The 18,809-nt window shown below is 39.7% G+C and overlaps 3 protein-coding genes across 5 annotated transcripts; 1 reads left to right on the top strand and 2 right to left on the bottom strand.

Moving 5' to 3' along the window:
* Positions 1-1,239: 1,239 nt before the first annotated feature.
* LOC105184666 (plasminogen activator inhibitor 1 RNA-binding protein) lies at positions 1,240-6,570 on the bottom strand. 2 transcript variants are annotated; one of them, XM_011143580.3, is made up of 6 exons: positions 6,155-6,568; positions 4,575-4,764; positions 4,176-4,361; positions 3,700-3,771; positions 3,060-3,558; positions 1,240-2,935 (listed from the first exon to the last, which is right to left on the bottom strand). In XM_011143580.3, exons 1-6 carry the CDS (start codon positions 6,438-6,440, stop codon positions 2,843-2,845), a joined length of 1,326 nt encoding a protein of 441 aa, XP_011141882.1. In that variant the 5' UTR covers positions 6,441-6,568; the 3' UTR covers positions 1,240-2,842. The 2 variants fall into 2 exon arrangements, with proteins under 2 accessions (XP_011141882.1, XP_011141883.1); XM_011143581.3 differs by lacking the exon at positions 3,700-3,771 and having other exon boundaries at positions 6,155-6,570.
* A 2,200-nt stretch (positions 6,571-8,770) lies between these two features.
* On the top strand, positions 8,771-12,608 carry LOC105184669 (uncharacterized). Its single transcript, XM_011143585.3, has 2 exons — positions 8,771-9,343; positions 10,473-12,608. Exons 1-2 carry the CDS (start codon positions 8,971-8,973, stop codon positions 11,813-11,815), a joined length of 1,716 nt encoding a protein of 571 aa, XP_011141887.1. The 5' UTR covers positions 8,771-8,970; the 3' UTR covers positions 11,816-12,608.
* Positions 12,609-12,797: 189 nt separating this feature from the next.
* On the bottom strand, positions 12,798-17,956 carry LOC105184670 (uncharacterized). Of its 2 annotated transcripts, XM_011143587.3 has the most exons (8): positions 17,859-17,956; positions 15,609-17,777; positions 15,354-15,516; positions 15,105-15,265; positions 14,803-15,016; positions 13,842-14,717; positions 13,102-13,757; positions 12,798-12,993 (listed from the first exon to the last, which is right to left on the bottom strand). In XM_011143587.3, the coding sequence occupies exons 1-8, from the start codon at positions 17,940-17,942 to the stop codon at positions 12,850-12,852; spliced, it is 4,467 nt and encodes a 1,488-aa protein (XP_011141889.1). In that variant the 5' UTR covers positions 17,943-17,956; the 3' UTR covers positions 12,798-12,849. The 2 variants fall into 2 exon arrangements, with proteins under 2 accessions (XP_011141889.1, XP_011141888.1); XM_011143586.3 differs by having other exon boundaries at positions 12,798-13,757.
* Positions 17,957-18,809: the final 853 nt, after the last annotated feature.

Raw genomic sequence — 18,809 nt, 5'->3', positions numbered from 1 at the left:
CTGGATGAGCCGCGATCGCGTCGTTGTCCCGTCGCCGCGTCGATACCATACGTCGGCGCCGTGCGAGCGCCGGCCGTCGTACGTTGCACTTCACAACACAACACCGCAAACGACCGAATCGGGAGCAGCCGCCATTAAAATTCGACCGACACGGGCCACTCTCCGCGCACAAGTTTAGAGCGAGTCGGGGGCCGTGGCTACGGCATGTGCCGCTGTTCCGTCTCTCTTTCTCGCTCGGCCGTTGTCGCGCTCACTCTCAGTCACTCACTTTCGCATGCGTCTTTCGCTCGCTCTTAGCCGCGGATCCTTTTCAAGCCGGACTTCGCTCTTGCCGAGCACGTATCTTCACCGTCTCTCTCCCTCTCACCCTTCTTTTTCCACTTTCCCGGCTCGTATTCATTCATCTCGCTCGCGCTTCCAGCGCCTTATGTACTCGTATGCATGTATACACTATGTATATACAGGATGTTCCAAAACTTGCCCTCGGTTGCGGACTCGCTCGGGCAAGCAAAGGATGGAGTTTTTTTTCGCCGCGGAAACTAAGTCGCCCAGTTCGTCAAGTTCCTCGTTTGTGTGAGATTAGATTTCTTGAGCGCAATTGTTGACTAGGGTTTTGTCCGAGAGTAAGGGCTATTTACAATTGGCCGGAAGGATTTCTTTTTCAGCTTAACGGTCATCAGACTTTTAAGAATTTTAAGCTTGTAAAATGAAAACGATATTATCAGCGACGTGCTCATCTATGCGCTGCTAATGATTGACTGTCCTGCTCCTCGACTTGTTTGTTAATCTTTGTGGATCAGTAAGAGTGCGATTTCAAGAACACCCTGTATGACTGTGCGCACGCACTTGCTAGTGAAGAAACGCCCCCTCGCGGTGAGACTCTTGCACTTCGTATTTTAGTAGAACAAACGTAGCTCGGTTCTATTTACGTGTGGTGAAATCATGTTTAACATAGTCACGGTATCGAACGTGACAATTTTATTTATCCTATGTAGAAATAATGTAGGATGATAAATTAATTAATGCATGCTTAGCGCTGTGTCACTTGACCTTAGTGATATGCGGTTAAAATGGCCGCGTCATGATGTCCATCGTTATGACATGGCGGCAATTTGAAAAATTGAAACCTCAAAATGGTTAAGCAGAAAGTCATTATAGAAATCATCGTCAGTCTCAAATTCTGCCAGGCAAGGATAATTGTTACTATTATTTACATCGCAAGAAGAAATTACAATGAAATATTACACTTACAACTTTATTAACACAACACATCTCAATGAGAGTTAATTCTTGTCAAACCTGATTCCTACTTTTTTTTCTTTTCTCGTCAATCGCAATGTTTAAGATATACTTTTGTACTTACGTCTTTTTTTCTGTACAGATGTGCACGAGTAAGAAACAAAATTTGCCTACAGTAATTTTACCACTGACTCTGGTCAAGTTACTCGAGTTTCAAAGCGTCTTTGTGATCATTGTCACAATTTATTATTGTAAATATGTTATTTACACATATGTCTAAGCTTCAAACAGCTTTTTATATTTTCCGTTATCCCTTTTCGGCTTATGATGGAGGGGTGATTCTTTTGACTGATTACCTTCAACTGTGTTATAACAAATATAGCAAATAACTAATATTAATGGATTTATAATTAAGATTTCTGAGAATTGACAACGCAATAAATGTAACATAATAATATAAGTGTATATACTCATTTGCTTTTTACCATATTAAGATAATTTCCAATTTATCGTAAATACATATACGCGCGTGTGTATGTGTGTATACGTAAGTGTTTTGTGTGTGTCATGTATATATACCTAAAGCTTTTAATGCATGTGCGAAATATCCCGCTTGGGGCATATTTCCGAAAAAGGAATATGTATCGCGTTGTATATCTCGATTGTTTCTATATATATACATACATGCATACATACATATATATATATGTGTGTATATATATATAGCTCCATATATATCTATATAAGTAGACTTATCTTTAGTAAAAGACGTTGCAGCGTCTCGATTTTAAATAGAAATGCCTTCCTTACTCTTTACGAATGGCAACAACCTGCCGGTTACGAGGAAGGACTATTTCCAAATACGTATAAAAATTATAAAATCAAAAGTGCGTTTAAAATTTACGCCTAAAAAGAGATATTTATACAGGTTTACGCGGTTCAGCCTCCTTTAGGCCTTTAACGCGACATCGAATTCGAGATCGATACCGCAGCCCTGTTTCTTCTCTACTTTTGTGTACAGCAAATTTTTTTTTCCTTCGATAATTGCTTCGAGTTGGATGTAAGCAGATTGAAACTATTATTCCGAGGTTGATGCTACCCAATAGTTCACACTCGCTGGTCCACATAATCTCTCTTTCTTTTAACGCACTCCTTTTTTATTTTTTCTTCAATTATATTCTTCCTATTTTTGCCTTCATTATGGTATTAACAATTTCCACAGAAACTATATGGTTGTTTTTTTCTTCTTACAGATCGCTTCTCCGCTGGCTGACATCTCTAGAGTAGTTATGGACAAACGTTCCCTCATGAGTACAAAAGAAGGGTTGTTATCTTCTCTATGTTTCTTTGTTCATACGTCGTGCAACTTTTCATATGTACCATTCTATAGCAATATGTAACAACGCGTTCAAGCGTCACAATTTATTTAAGAATAGTGTTACGTATCTCATTTTCTGTAGATGTGTACTGTATTATGTAATATTAATGTTATGCACTAACGTAAGATTCTCAATAGTAATATTTTCTCAATTAATGTAACGTTCTCCATCATAATGTTGATGTCGGTATTCTTGAGATGTTAGGAGTAGATAGGCGGAACTATCTATCCCAAAGAGGGGAAGTCGTGCTCGTCATCTACCTTCGGAGCATTCTGACGGCTTCGCGGTGACCTTTGCTCGTTTTGTGAAGACTGCAACTAAAAAGCACACAACATAAATTTCTTTTATATCAGTTATTTTGTGATATAATCTTGAAATTAATGCTATGTAGAAAAATAAATTTCTTCCCCAAGTCAGTCAATGTGGCGGATATATACTTACAGATCCACGTGAGTCCCCATCTCTGGGAGTACCACGATTTCCGTATCCACGTCCATTCACGCGATCGCCGCGACCGCGACCACCTCGTCCACGACCGCCAGAACCACGTCGCGAATCACTGAACTGGATCTCAATGCCTAATACGCGCTTTTGCCTGCCAACGCGCTGAGGATACTCCACGGCCGCGTCGTATTCTTCTTCCTCGTCATCCTCTTCGTCAGCGCCTTCCTTCTTCTTCTCGAGAGCATACATCTTCTTCCAGCGTGATAGATCCTCACCTTCACCGGCCTTTCGCAGATTGTATTGCGGCTTCACTCGGTTGTTTCGCAATGCCTTCCACTCGTCCAAAGTAAGTTCGCGCGATTCTTCCTCGACTGGTTTCTCCTCAACAGCAGTCTCCGCAGTAGCATCACCGTTCTTAACTTCCGTTGTTCCCGGAGTGGCCTCGGATTCCGGCTTGTCATTGTTCCAGTCTTGACTTTCTTGATTAAGGCTTTCTCTACAATGAAAAAGAACAGAAGAGGATTAATGTCGAGGATTAATGATTTTTCGATTCAAGAATAGGACACTGACTATTCCTGCAGAGACAAAGCTTGAACTACGTAGGAAAAAAAGCGGTAAGTACTTTTGAGTGACTTACTCTATCTCATCATTATGGGTGCCCCAATTATGGCTGCCAGCACCGTCTTTTTTATCCACGGGTTTAATGCCACTATTAATGGACAAATAAACTACGTTTTAAGTACGTAATAAATGACGATATGTTAGTCAAAGCCCATTAATAAAGTGCGCAATATAATACGTTGACAGAGTGAACACACACGCCTCATTGTATGTGTTGTACCAAAATCACTACTTGTGTTTATTCTTGCACATTTAACGTTTATACAATATAGACGTTACTATTGATATAATTTAAAAACTACTTAGTGAATTATTAGACACATACTTGACCCGCTAAAAAAATATAATAAAGTTAAAACGGAAAAATAATATTTGCTATCGCATTAAATACTATTAAAGAACATTGGTTTACGAGAGTTCGCATGACATTAAAGTAAACTTGAGGAGAATTTACGAACGGAATATAAAAAATGTATACATTCCGGTACTTACGTCTTATCAGAGCCCGATTGACGGTCAAATTCCCGCTTTCCACGATTATCGTAACCACCGCGTCCACGAGGGCCTCCACGTCCGCGACTCATACCACGCATGCCTCCGCGACCACGGCGTTCACCGTATTCACCACGTTGAGCATCGGTATTAGAGTTCCGGAATTCGCGCGTTTCACGGCCCTCGCTAGAACAAAAGCTACAATGGTATCTACCGCGAACAAAATACAATTTCCTAAAAAAAATTAAACACAATTTGTTAATATTAATTTTAGCATTAACTGAAAAGAAAAAAAAACAAGTTTTAACTTAATTGCATTATTTAATTAAAATTCCAATCACATAGTATATAATACTTCATATATCTTAAAACAAAAGAGTTGAAATATATAGACTGTACCGTATAACATTTGTTGCTTGTTTCGTGGAAGCTAATCCAGGAGGTCCTCGCCTAAACTCTCCCTGTCCCCGTAAAGTTCGTTCTCCATCCTCACGGTTGCGCCTATTATTACGCTCCTCCCTAGACTCGCCAGAGAATTTCACATTCCGGTCACCAGCACTTACTCTTGGCTGGGATGGCTTCTTGTCCACTAAAAATATTAATATAAAGCATGCAAACATAACACTTTTACTTTCAAATAGAAGTATTATAGATGTATTTTTCTGATAAAATGGTATCACATCATAGCATTATGTATCAGTATGATGCTTCAATATTAACATTTAAAGATTCCTAATTATCTTATATACATAGGGAGGATGAGTTTTATATAAAATATCCTAATATAAAGATCTTGCTTTGATTAGAACAACTTCAAATGTTTATATTTGTGTGAATCTATACTGCATTATTTATACCAATATAAATTGTTAATATTCAATGCTATATATAAAAACAAGCTTCAGACCTGAAGGAATTAAATCTATATACAAACCCAGAGTTTCAGTAGTTTCATGAAAGTTAGACAAGCTAACATATATAACAAGTTGATATTTAATACTGTCTAATTCATCTTCTATGCATCTAAAAACATCTATTCCTTTTAACCTAACTAGGTTATATTTTCTTCTTTTGGAATAAATTAAATATATAGGTTTATAGATTTTCATCTGAATTAGTGCTGGAACTCCATTTTTATCTTTCAATGTTATACACTTGTTTCATTCTAGAAACAAAAAATATAATTTAGTGTAGCTAAAAAGAAATGACTTTTAGCTTTTGAAGTGAGGTAAATATATAACCTAGCATCGGTGGACAAAGGAACAAAATTCCAGTATAGTACTAGTTCATTTGGGGGAAAAAAAATGTCTTATACACAATAGGGCATTAAAGGGAAAAGGGAGAATGTTTCAGGTGCAGTATTCGTGTACCTGTAAAGAATAGACCCAAAAAAGCAACAACTGAGAAATACCTGAACTTGAGGTTGCTCTTTTACCTGTGACAAGCTAAAAAATTCGAGAAACATTGAAAACAAAACCAAATGACGCGGCACCATGCCGGAAGTGAAATCAAACATACAACGAACTCGTCTGTAGAGGTCTATTCTTCATATACGCGCAGAACTCCTGATTTTAAACATACCTGTAATTTCCACTTCCCGTTCCCGTATCGAGTCTCAGGGATCGCCGGATGTGTCGCATCCTATTTTTACGGCGCGAAACATTTTTAGAAAATTCTGGAGAGCGTGCGAGAGAGACAGAAAAAGAGAGAATGAGGCGACAAAGCGGCGATTTTCCGTAACGCCGTGAGACGAGAGATTTTCGCGGTACGTTGTCCCCCTCCCCGACCCCCAGGGAGTTCTGCCGGTGAGAAAAATCGCGGGTTGTCCGCGCGAGCAACGAGCTGTGCGAACACGCCGGCGGGAAAGAGGATCGTGTGATCGGCGAGCACATGAGCCCACGAGGGAGCGGACCGACGGCCATAATACCCCGCAGCACGAGGCTGAAAGTGGCGTACTGCCGAAATGGCCGGGTACTAACCTTGATCCTTCTTAGCATCCTGCACCTTGGACGGCAGCTGCTGAGCGTCCTTGATCACACGATTCTTCTGCGTCTTGTTGTTGGCGGTCTTTTGTCCGTCCTGCTGTTGCTGCTGCTGCTGCTGCTGCTGCTGTTGCTTGCTCTTGTTCTCCTTCTCGGAGATTCGTTCCTTCTTCTTCGCTTCTTTCTCTTGCTCACGAACCTTTAGCACCTCCAATGGATCCTCGCTCTCGTCGAGCGCCAACAAGAACTTGTTGGTGACCGTAACGGTGTATTCGTTCTCCATGATGTCTCTGTATCCTCACAGCAACGAGGATTCTTCGGAAGTTTCACGGCTACTCTTGAGCCCTTGTGTAATAGAGACATTCAATGCGAATATGGCCGACCAGAATCTAATCCACCACGAGGTTGCCTCGCTAAGGAACGTAAGGGTGGGAGACCGCATAATTGTCCCGCAACCAGTGCGCCATCTGTCCCATCGATGTTGCAATCGGGAATACGAGCTGGATCCAGTGAATCAGGCTTAAAGAAGGATTCACATCGCTCACGATATTCTGCACGCCATCCAATAGGAAGATTTGTTTTCTAGAGACAAAAATGTTGCTAGATAAGAATGAAGGATATTCGTATGTCGCATGCAGTATAAATCCTGCATTAGGTTCAGACTGCGTTCCGATATTCACTGCCAGCACTGAAATTCTATTCTATAGTATACGTGACACAAACTATGTATTTTCAGTACTGGCAGTGAATTTCGGAACGCAGCCTTAAGTTATTGGATCCGGTTCGGATAAATTGTTGCTTTCACTTTTGCGCAAGAATAAATATGCATAAAGAAGTTCATTAACTTTAGTTTCTACAGCTGTATTAAATATCGTATACACCTAAAATAAAATAGACATGTGATATTTATTGAAGAGTAGGAGACAGAGAAATTAATTGCTAATTTGATAAAGATTTTAAAGCAATCGTACTATATTTTCGTATTAAAAATATTCGATTTTTCTTTGGCATGTAATGAAGTATAAAAGCAGAACGATGCTTTCGACATGAGAGCGTACAGAACAAATTAACCTGAAACACACGTCAACCAGTAGAATTATTCATAGTCGGATTTTACATTCAAGATCATGTTGAATTTATCTTCACTTACTTCCTAGCCAATGAAACGATCCGTACATTATCTGTAGATAAATCTATGTTACCCCAGGTCTACGCCTTGCTTAAACAATTGGTCTCTTCTTTTTAGCTGGACTACGAAACTAGTGTAATAAGTTAGAATGAGACAACTATATTTTTTCTCACTTTAACTTGTTGCACCAGTTCAGTAGTGCAGCTAAAAAGAACAAACCAAATAACAAACTGATCATACTATAGGTATATGTTATGTATAATAATTTTTATATCATAGGCCTACATGAACGAAGAAGTACGGTCGCGGACATAATAGTGTGTGCCCGTTTTTTTGCAACTTTCGAAACGCATCCCGACTCGAGAAGAATGAAGCGTGGTCTACAATGGCCGTAAGCAGTAAGAAGAAAGCGTGAACAGTAAGAAATGGACCAACCACAGTTGATTATTTTTGTCATAATCGACTGTGATTGGTTTATTTCTTACCGCTTACGCTTACTTCTTACTGCTTACTGCCATTGTAGACCACGCTTGAGAGTCACTGCTCCGCCTGCGGAGCACGCCTGCGCAGTGGCTCACAACGAAAGGGGAGAAATGAAATATACGCGGTGGGACATATTGACTTGTGCATCCGTTGCAGCTGATGATTCATCTCGTCCATCTCTTTCAGAAGACTTTAAAGTGGAAGTCACATCTTAAAACGATATCTCACGTATCATTTCCACGCTTGGGTGGAAAGGTAAATATAATTATGTTTTATATTATAAATACAGTGTGTGTCAAAGTATTTCTTGAGAAGAAGAGAATAGGAAAATATAATGAAGAAGATATGAAAAAAAGAGCAGAAACGAAGAGAAAAAGAAAAAGAAGAGGAAAAACGTGACCAAAAAAAACTTTAACACAAACTTTAATAGTATCTACAATATAAAACATAATTATAAATATTTACCTTTCCACCCAAGCGTGGAAATGATACGTGAGATATCGTTTTAAGATGTGACTTCCACTTTAAAGTCTTCTGAAAGAGATGGACGAGATGAATCATCAGCTGCAACGAATGCACAAGTCAATATGTCCCACCGCGTATATTTCATTTCTCGCCTTTCGTTGTGAGTCACTGCGCAGGCGTGCTCCGCAGGCGGAGCAGTGACTCTCATTCTTCTCGAGTCGGGATGCGTTCCGAAAGTTTGCAAAGAAACGGGCACACACTATTATGTTCGCAACCGTACGACATACACATCTACAGTCAGTTCTTTGATATCAGATAGTCTCAGATTTATGTTAAAATGCTGCAAAAGCCGTTGCATTGACTACGAAGCATCAGATGATAAACTTACAAGACGTTCTTAAACACAAGATAAGATCCGAAATGTAAATGAATATCAGCCATAGTTTGTTGCTTCGACGATGGCGCGCCAATCGCCAGGCGGACGGCATGCGCAAGCGTCGGTCCTTCTCTCCCCGTTCCTGCGTCGTCGTATATTTTGGCGGTTTATTAGTTGCACGCGGCACGCGTATACATACCGCGTCGCGGCAAAGAGGTCGCGCGCGTCAGTCAGTCGCCAGCGGCACTTGCCGTGGTAGTGTGTTGCGTCGTAGCGCAGGAAGTCGTCTCGGATTGTGTGAGAAAGCGTGCCGTGCGACGAACGTGAGAGAAGCTACGACGGCGGGGCTACGGGCGCAGCATGGAGTCGCACACGCCGAAGCGGGGGTCGCATCCCCCGGCGGAGGTGTTACCTTGTAGCCCGCCGATGGCCGACACGACTCTCTACCCGTGGAACTGGAGCGAGGAGGCGCGCAACGTGAACCTGAGCCCCGGCAGCTCGTGCTCCTCACCGGAGTACAGGGAGCACGGCGTGACGCCGGGCAGACGCACCGACGCCAGGCACTCGCACTCCGCCGCCACGGAGAGTCACCGGCGTGGCCGGCCGCGCGCTGACGCTCTCACGAATCTCATGATGCAGGGCAGCACTTCGCCGAGCAGCATCAAGTGCACCTACTGCAACCGGGTATTCCCGCGCGAGAAGAGCCTGCAGGCGCATCTGCGTACTCATACAGGTGAACCGCCGCGTCCACGCTCGTCGCCGGCATTCTCGCGGCGTTCAGCGCGCGGCCGGCCGACCACCCGGCGCCGGCAGTGTCGCGGAACCGCGTGATTCTATTCAACAATTGCGAGAAACCCCGCGCGACGGTTACACACGCGTGTCTCTCGCGCGCGCGCGCGCCTCGCTCATTCTCTCACTCTCACTCTCTCTTTCTCGCGAGCGCGTGCGCGCGCGCGCGCGCGCGCGTGTGTCCCGCCAATCGCCATCATGCCGTGCTTTAAATACTTAAATGGCCCGAGTCTCAAGTTGCGTTACGCACGTATGTTACGTCGTGTGTACGTATGTACCATGAGCACGCATCGCCGCGACCGGTGGGCGAGCGGGACCCGCCTGTTGCGCGCGCGAAATTACAGGACGACACTGTATACGTAACGACCGGGTCGCGCCAAGTCGTTGAAGGACTTTAATCGGTCGGCAGAAGGAGCGAGTGAGACGGAAAGGGAGGGAGAGACACCGAGTGCGTTGTACGCGTTCTCTCACCGGTCCGTTACGGTATGAAGTTGCACGCTCTTTGTCCGTGAACAACAAAAGAGCAGCGCGTTTCCGCGTTATACTGTCAACGTCGCACCGAAAAATGACTCCCTCGGAAATGTTGGTATTACCATTGTATTCTCGTTTATATTCCTGCTTGTTATATTCTGAGAATCAAACGATAGATCAGTGGAGAAATTAATCGATAGAGAAATCTAACATCTTTGAAATCTCTGTTAGATACACGATGCGGTAACCGCGTTGTGTTTAATTGTCTCATTGAAGACTAAGCTGTGTTGGTTGCGCCAAAAATTCTGAAATACCTTGACGGTACAATTAGAGTTGAGTAAATTTTTAATATCTGATGTAATATCGAAGCATTGGTCGAATTGATAGAAATGACATATAAAGAAAGAATATATAAAGAGAGAAATAATATATAACATATAAAGTAAATATTTTTACGTTTGTATTTATTATTTGGTATATTCATATTTGTATATAGAATAAATTCTTTGATGAAATTTGAATAAAGATGAATAAATATTAATTTAGATTACATATGGAATATAAGAGAACTGTTTGAAATATGAAATATGTATGTTTTTTAGGAGAACGTCCATATCCATGTGACTATCCTGGCTGTACAAAGGCCTTTACACAGTCAGGGCAATTGAAGACTCATCAACGACTGCATACAGGAGAAAAACCATTTTTATGTACCGAACCAGGCTGTGAAATGAGATTCACCCACGCTAACAGACACTGCCCTGAGCATCCTTATGCTACGCTCACAAGATCAGACGACTTTGTACTGAAGCCAGTGTCTGAGAATACAGATTTGCCACATGATGTTACTCGATGGTTAGAGCGTTACAAGATGTCCAGAGAACGGGAAGATAGGACACCGACCGGGAAGAATGAACGGAAGAAGACGTGGAAGAGCACCGTTGAGAACCATAGGAGAGTAAAGTCCTCCAGGAAAGGCTTAATGATGGATACCGCAGGCGAGCAGGAGAATCTCGATCGCAAACCACCCAATCAAAGATTGTACTGCGGGGAAAGTCATGATAGTCAGGAAGAGAGCCAAGACGAAGACACGACGGAGCCATGCGCGATACTTCAGATGTCCGAAGATGAGGAAGTGCCAGCTGTCAAGTCCGTGATCGCACCATTGAACACATCCTTGGACAGACTACAACCAAAGAAGCGGTGGCTACGAGAGGCTTGTCTGGAGCAGCAGCTGGCGAAGCCTCTGAATTGGGACGTCAAGTCCGATGTAACATCCATATACAAGATCGACGAGAAGCATTCATTCAACGATTGCACCGAATCGTCCGAGTTGCGATGGAACATTACACTGAACACGCACAACGAACCGGCGAACTCACCATCGGATATTTCATATGCCTCCCCTTACTCCTATTGTTGCGACATGAATCTGAACGAGGAATCTCCAAAAGCGATAGCGATCAAGCAAGAGAATACATACGACGTCGTTCACGCTCTAAATCAATCACCGTGGACAGAGTCGCTAGACAGCTCGAGCAGTCTGTTGCAGAAGTTTGAGGATAATATCGAACGGGTCAATGCGGAGATACAATGTAGATCAGACCATCAACCTGCCTTGGATATGAAGCAGTACGCCCAGCAAGAGCTGGCTAAGTCTCACATCAATGAGAATGAGACCAGGCCGACAGTGCTGATGTTGGCCGGGAGTTCGAGTAACGTCAGTGGTAAAGAGATCGTTTCAAAACTGCCTACGATGGACGCCCAAGGAACGGAAGCGGAAGTTGTGAAACAGGAAGACAATACAATTGAGTTACCGATACAAGACAATAAGAAATGGCTAGGTGCTTTAGCGCTGATGGAATTGGCTAAGACACAAGAAGAGTCAGGCGGATCTCTGAGTCTAAAGTCGACGACTCCTGAACGAAATTGTAGCCATTTATAAACTGTGATTACTGTAACTGCAGTTACTGTAACTTTGTTATTTTTATACGCAGGAAGATAAATAAAAGCCAACTCCCTTCTCACATGCGCGCGGTGTGGAGATATGGCCGATTTTTGTCGCCGAACAATCGTACAAACGTGGTTTTTCTACTGTGAAACACATCTGTTTCCTTTCGATGATTATTGCCTTAATGGAACGAACTGAATTATTACCTTAATTCTTAATTATTATCGTCATTCTCATGTGAACGAAATGTATTTTATATTTTATTTTATGTGTTTTATGATTCCGATACTTTCCTGAGTTTTTTATTTTGTAAGCTTGTGCAGTACCGTAACTATACACTCGCAAAGCCAGAATCCGGCAAGAATTGTTCTCAGTTTTCCTCTGCATGAAGTTTGAAAGTTTCGTGAAACAAATGTGTCTCATAGGATTAAATCTTATTACTTTTATCTTGCATAATAATCGCTTTTCACATGTCAAATGTTCATCGATTTGAAAGAGTATTGTAATGACGTTTTGTTTTCTAGCCGATGTAACGCGGAAGCGAGATATTCTGTTTGTAACACTGAAACAAATGAAAGGCATGATGCAAATGTATTTTTCTTTCTACACTAGTTTACTGTTGTGAACTTATTATCATAGGGATTTGTGTGATACTTATGTTAAGAATAATAATAAATTCTTATGAAGAAAAAAAATGTCGAAAATGTTGAATTGAGTTTTTGTAAAGTATTTAATTAGAGCAAAATCAGTTACTATTTATAAAGTATAATAAAGAGATAAAGCGGGACCTCAGAGTTAATTTTCGTCTAGTGTAGGAATAACTTACATAAATACGTAAAATCTATACAACTTCTACGAACATATTAAAACAATGCACGCATTCGATTACATAAAATTTTTCATACTTTTATCAAAAATAGTTTTATTAAAAAAACTTGTTTCATTATATTATATTCTTTAAAAATACAAAGACACTTTTTATTCTACTGAATGTTGAGGAGTATATAATTTTTACATCAATAATATCGTTATGATGGCTTCTTCCCTGACTTCCTCAAGCTGGATCTTGTCCTTACGCCGGTAACGTCATTATTTACCATTAATTTAGTAGAGCTACATTGTTTGATTTTACTTTGGCTCGTTGATGGTGTACTTATATTGTCCGCATTTTTCTGTTCCAACGTTTTAACAGTTAATGTCTTTCCATCATATTCTTCAGTAATCTTTTTATCTTGTGCTAGTAATCTATTCGATTTTTCCACTTCCAAGTCGGTACTTACATTTGTCTTTTCGCCCATTGCTAAATTCTTCAGCAATTCCACAGCTTGATTTACATTTTTATTATAATTCGCGATCGTTGATTCATTCGTTCTTTTAACTTTTCTAGTTCTTTGCGTTGTGCTTGAATTAACTTTCAAATTCTCCATTTGCTCTATTAATTTATTTACATTCTCCATCGTAGCAGGTGCATCTTCTTCTATTAAATCCATTACATTTTTTCCTATATCTGGTATTGAACACACTACGTCACACATAATATCCTTCATCGATTGTCCCTTAATCCGCGTGTTACTATCTTTTCGAGTTCTATCTTTCGTCGACTTCGTTCCTATCGACACAGATTCACTCTTGGAACTAGCGTCATCCGATAAATCGTCCTTTAACAACTTTCTTTTTACTGTTTTCTCTCTAGTCAATTTCGATTCCCTAGTCGAATATGCAACTGGTGATGATGATGTATCGACGTCTTCGTCGTCGCTCAAGAACATATTAATTTTATCCAAGTTCAAAATTACTGGATTCTTTTTACGTCGGATTGAAGCTGGTTTTTTAACGTAACGATCGTGGATAGCCGGTGTAACACATGTACTCGAATCGGATGAAGCTCTCATGTACTTGCTTATGTCGATATCACGCATCTGAGGGACCATAAAGTCTGCAAGACAGATATTATACAGATATAAAAACGTTACAACAAATATATTATCAAAAGAGAGAACTAAACATTAGAGATAGATACCCAAATAATTTGGAGACTTCAACATGGTTTGAAAAGCGTTATTCAGCATTATTTCCTCAGCCGAGATGTAGACGGGATGTCTTTCCAATTTGTACTTGCGGCATATACTTATCGCCAAATTGGCAATGTCGGACGCATCCTGCTGTTTTGACGCCACATTGGTTTCCAGAAAATAAGAGAAGTCAATCAGCAACTGTACGTAATCGGTGATGTACGATCGTGCTTGCCAGGAAAATCGTCTCGCCCCAGTCTCGTCGCAAGATTGGCTTTCTGGCAAGACAGTCTGCTCTTCTGCGAACAACTTCTGCCTTATTTTCAAGGCGCCATAGAAGTGATCGAACGCCAATTTGTTGTGACACTGCAAAGCGTACAACTGCGCTCTAATGTAAGTAGCGATAAACACCAAGTATCGATACGACACGTTCTTGCATTTGTAGCAATCGCACTTCTCATGCAGCGTGAATTTCGGCATGTCGAAGACCTTCTTGCCGAGCACTGGCGATGCATCACGCTGAGGTACGTCTCTTACAGGATCCACGATCCTTGCAGGCGATACCGCGAGATAAGCGGATGCTTCGGAGTTCGGTTTGGCGTTCATTGACAATTGAAACGTCTCGATATCCAGCATGTGCTCGAGGCCTTGCAACTTCACCTCGCAATCGTCCAACTTCGTGCGTGACAGATCGATGTAACACAATGACTTCAGTAACTCAGCGGTGCGCATCACGGCGCCCAAGCTCTGTGCTGACTTCACACGTTGCACCAGATGTGCGCTAATTTCGCGAAATGATAACATGTGATTCACTCGCAATGACAGATTGACCGTTGCGGTGAAGAGCACGTCGTAACTGAAGAGATATATTGCTTGACGCTTCCCTGAAAAATGTCGCTTTGTAAGCGAATGAATGATTTTCGCGCATTTCTAGTTTCTTTAATGTCTTTAAGATTGAGATATACTCACACGTTTCTGTCGATAGATTTTGAGACAAATTGATCATTGCGTACAGACTTTCCACGATGTACGAACTGTAATCCTCGTGATTTATATTATCTTCATATAAATTACAGTTGCATATAATGACATCTAAACTGAACAGATATATAGATGTATTAGTGAAGAATGAAATTCCCGGGAGATTTCTAGCGTCGTTGAGCAATTTCTTTGCCTCGTCGCACTAAAAGAAAGAAAAATAGAACATTAAAACTGATATTGTGTTTAGCAAAAGAAATATTTGTATACGTTTCGCCATTGTTATCCCGTACCTTCCCACAATGGAAATAAAAATCCGCTAGACTTATCCAAAAGATAGCAATGGCGCTGATTATATTTTCGTCTTTGGAATCTTTGTATTTAGTAGCATACTCCTTAGCAGTGGCAATCCAATCATAATTGATTTGCCTTAATGAAATACTACGACCTGTAACTATAATAGATTCATATCAGTCTACTGCAATTCGAAAGAGGAAGAGAGAATTTTTTTGCTTTTAAGCGTAACAAGAGCTTCAATATACTGTAAATAATTGTGCAGCAATCGCCGATTTTTGACGCCAGCCTATGTGCCAACACCCATGCCTCCGCTTCACATTTTTCATGACGATAGATGCGACAATATTCACCAAATGTGATTAATATGCGAAGTACAAGACCCGGCTCCCAATTCTCTATGACTTCACTCTATTGACGGTAAGATATGTTTGTGTGATTAGTGTAACTTATGGTAATCATTTTGTAATAACACAATGAGTACCTTGTACATGATAACTTACAAGTATGTTGTGCTGTATCAGCTGATTCCATTTTTCCAAACATTCCTGCAAACTTGCCATGAGACTGGAATCTTTCTTAATATTTAACATAGTGTAAGCTGGCACTACAGTTGGAGATTTAGTTTCATAGACTTCTGGTAACTTAGAAGCAAACAGAGCAAATCTTGTGTTTTCCATTTCCACGAGAGTTTGCTTATTCATTATATGCAACTCTTCAATGAACGTAAAAAATGCTAAATTAACTTTCAGGCACAAACTAGCTACAGAATTCGAGCTTAAATGCGATATAGCTTTCTTGTGATATTTCAGAACTGAGCTATCATACTCAGAACCTAACAGGTAATGTCCTAATAGCTGTATCGCCTGTGTGTATTGACGATTGCTTGGTTTTAATTTCTCCAATTCCTGCAGAACTGCTGACGCACCATTTGCAAACGCGATATTCTCTTTCACCAGAGTTCTTGCTTCGTGTAAACATAATTGAATAAGATCATATTTGGAGAAATCAATTGTGAATCCCATTTCACTGATCTTGGTCTCATCGTTTCTCAAACATTCTAGTACAGTTAACTTTGCAATCTCTTCTGAGGCACATTTCTTTTTAATATTTACCCACATGTCGGAAGCTTTTCTAAATTGTGTGTCGTAAGTTAACAAGATATTCAATGCAGAAGCAGTCATAGCTTCTCTGTACATTTCGTTAGTATAATGTACAGCGCATAATCTATGTAACGTAATAAAGGCAGGATTTTCGAAGCTCAGATAGTTAGACTCTGACTCAATTCCTTGAAATCGGAAGATGTAGGTACACAACAAAGTGTACATATGTACGCTTTCCTCGTAAACGTGCTCAAATATTATGCCCATGTTATAAATTAAAGCGCCACATGTTGTCCATAATTGTGTCCAACGTTTGCATTTACATTCTCTCATTTCAGAAATCAATGCTACATTTTGCTCCAAGATTTTTCCAACATAGACACACAGTGTTTTCGGCAAAGTTTTTGCAGGAAATTTATTTATTAAATAGATGCATCTGTATTTTAGTATTACATTATTGTATATATCTCTCTTGACTGTACAATTTTCATCCAAACAAGATTTACATTTATTTGATACATCTTTTATAAAAAATGTACTTAGATGTATAATTAAATTTATTGTCTCTAACATGATCCCAGTATCAAGAAATTTATTTTTATCAATTTGTATGTATGTCTCCCAATATGTAAACATGGGTTCAACAATTTCTGCAATATTAAACGCATTCCACTTAATAAGGCTTTCTTTATATCCATATTTTTGTGCTAGTTTTTTGTCACAAATGAGAAAATCTTGTATATTTTTGGCACTATCATTCGCAAAATTCTCCACTGGAGTTAAAAGTACTATGCACAAACTTTGAAACTGTTGGAAGCATTGGTAACATTCCTCATCTTCTATTAGAACATTTTTAAAATAACTACACAACTTATTCAATGTTTCCACCGCATATTTTATACGAGATGTACTGATATTTTTACATATTATACGAGATATTATACGAACTATATGACAATATATTATAGATTTTTCATCTTTGTCTAAACACAGCTGTACTTTTATTAAATATTCTAATATATATTTACAAAAATCATCAAAATATATGTTATTTCCTTTGTCAATTGTTGCTATCTTATCTATATGTGTACTTATTCTTACAATTAAGTGCTGTGTATAATTTTTATATGCAATTTGTATTATCTGTATTTCATGTCTTATGATATTCTTTAAATTATTGTAATTTGCTGTGCTTAATGCTTCACTGGCAAGGGAATAAATATTGTTTATTGGAATGCGCCATAAGTATACTATTTTTACTAGAAGTTTCATAGTCTCATCTTTAGGACTGTACAAATCTCCAGGTTGTAAATAACAGCAAATATCTGCTGCATCCTCATATAAATTTAAGCAGATTAAACAGCGAATGATATGGTACAAACTACTAATATAAGCTTTATCATCAGGTATCTCAATCAATAATGAGCAAAGCAGTTTAGCCAATTCAGCAATTCTTTTTCCAGTCATGTGGTTTTGTGCTTTGCATTTATGCGCAGTACAAGATAAGCACAATAACAATTTGAAAATATACTTGTTCAATTTATTATCTGGCTGAACACGAATATTCATCTACAAATATATTGAAGGTGAAATTGTATTCATAAGAAAGATATAATAAATAAAATAACAATAATTACATAGCAAGCATACCTGAAGATCTTTCATTGCACTTTCCAATTCTTCTGATTCTATCAATTCTAACCATAATTTAAATTTTTTCTTTATGCTGTCCATTTTTTACAATATATTTTTTTGTGGAATAAGATGCTGTAATCACGTAAATTCAACATTATTATATGTATTATGGAAACGGAGTCGTTTTTACTAAACGTGATTTCAAAAATTTCTAATTTGCTTAATCACATTATATATTAATTATATAGAACTAGAAAATTTAATTACTTACTTTCTCAATTATTTGCTTTAATACGCAACGTATATAATTCAAAATAATAAATTGTATTAAATATGCAGGAAGAAAACACATAAACGTACTAGCTTTTAAAGATACCAGTCAAAACGAACATAAACATACTAACCAATCTTGTGTGAGCCTGATATTAACTAACTATCCACATCTACTTTTCGCGGGTCTCGATGATTGCGTTCAGTAAAGCTCATCTACATTGGCCGTGTTCCGAAATTCACTGTCAGTACTGAGAAGTACTGAAAATATATAGTTTGTGTTACGCAAACTATAAATTTTCAACGCTGACAGTAAAGCCAGCAGCACACGGTGCTTGTTTTCGTGCTGGATTGCTTGCTGGATGAAAATATTGCGTTCTGATTGGTACATTTCCGAAGATGGATGGAAATGCACCAATCAGAACGCAGTATTTTCATTCAGCAAGCAATCCAGCGCGAAAACAAGCACCGTGTGCCGCTGGCTTTATATCGAGACGCAGCCATTATCACAAGTTGCAAAGTCGCAAACAAAATTGACCAATTATAATCAACTATTTTCTTTATTTGCGATCGAAGAATAATAAAATATGATTGGTCAATTTACATTGCGCAGCGGAAATTTGCGATAGCCATTCAGCATCTTTCTTGCCCGAAAATAGTAATTACGAAGACTGCGTTTCGAAATTCACTGCCAGT

The sequence above is a fragment of the Harpegnathos saltator genome, unplaced genomic scaffold, assembly GCF_003227715.2.
Source record: "Harpegnathos saltator strain DR-91 unplaced genomic scaffold, Hsal_v8.6 scaffold491, whole genome shotgun sequence".
Classification (NCBI taxonomy): domain Eukaryota; kingdom Metazoa; phylum Arthropoda; class Insecta; order Hymenoptera; family Formicidae; genus Harpegnathos; species Harpegnathos saltator.
This window is presented reverse-complemented; position numbering and strand designations above follow the sequence as displayed.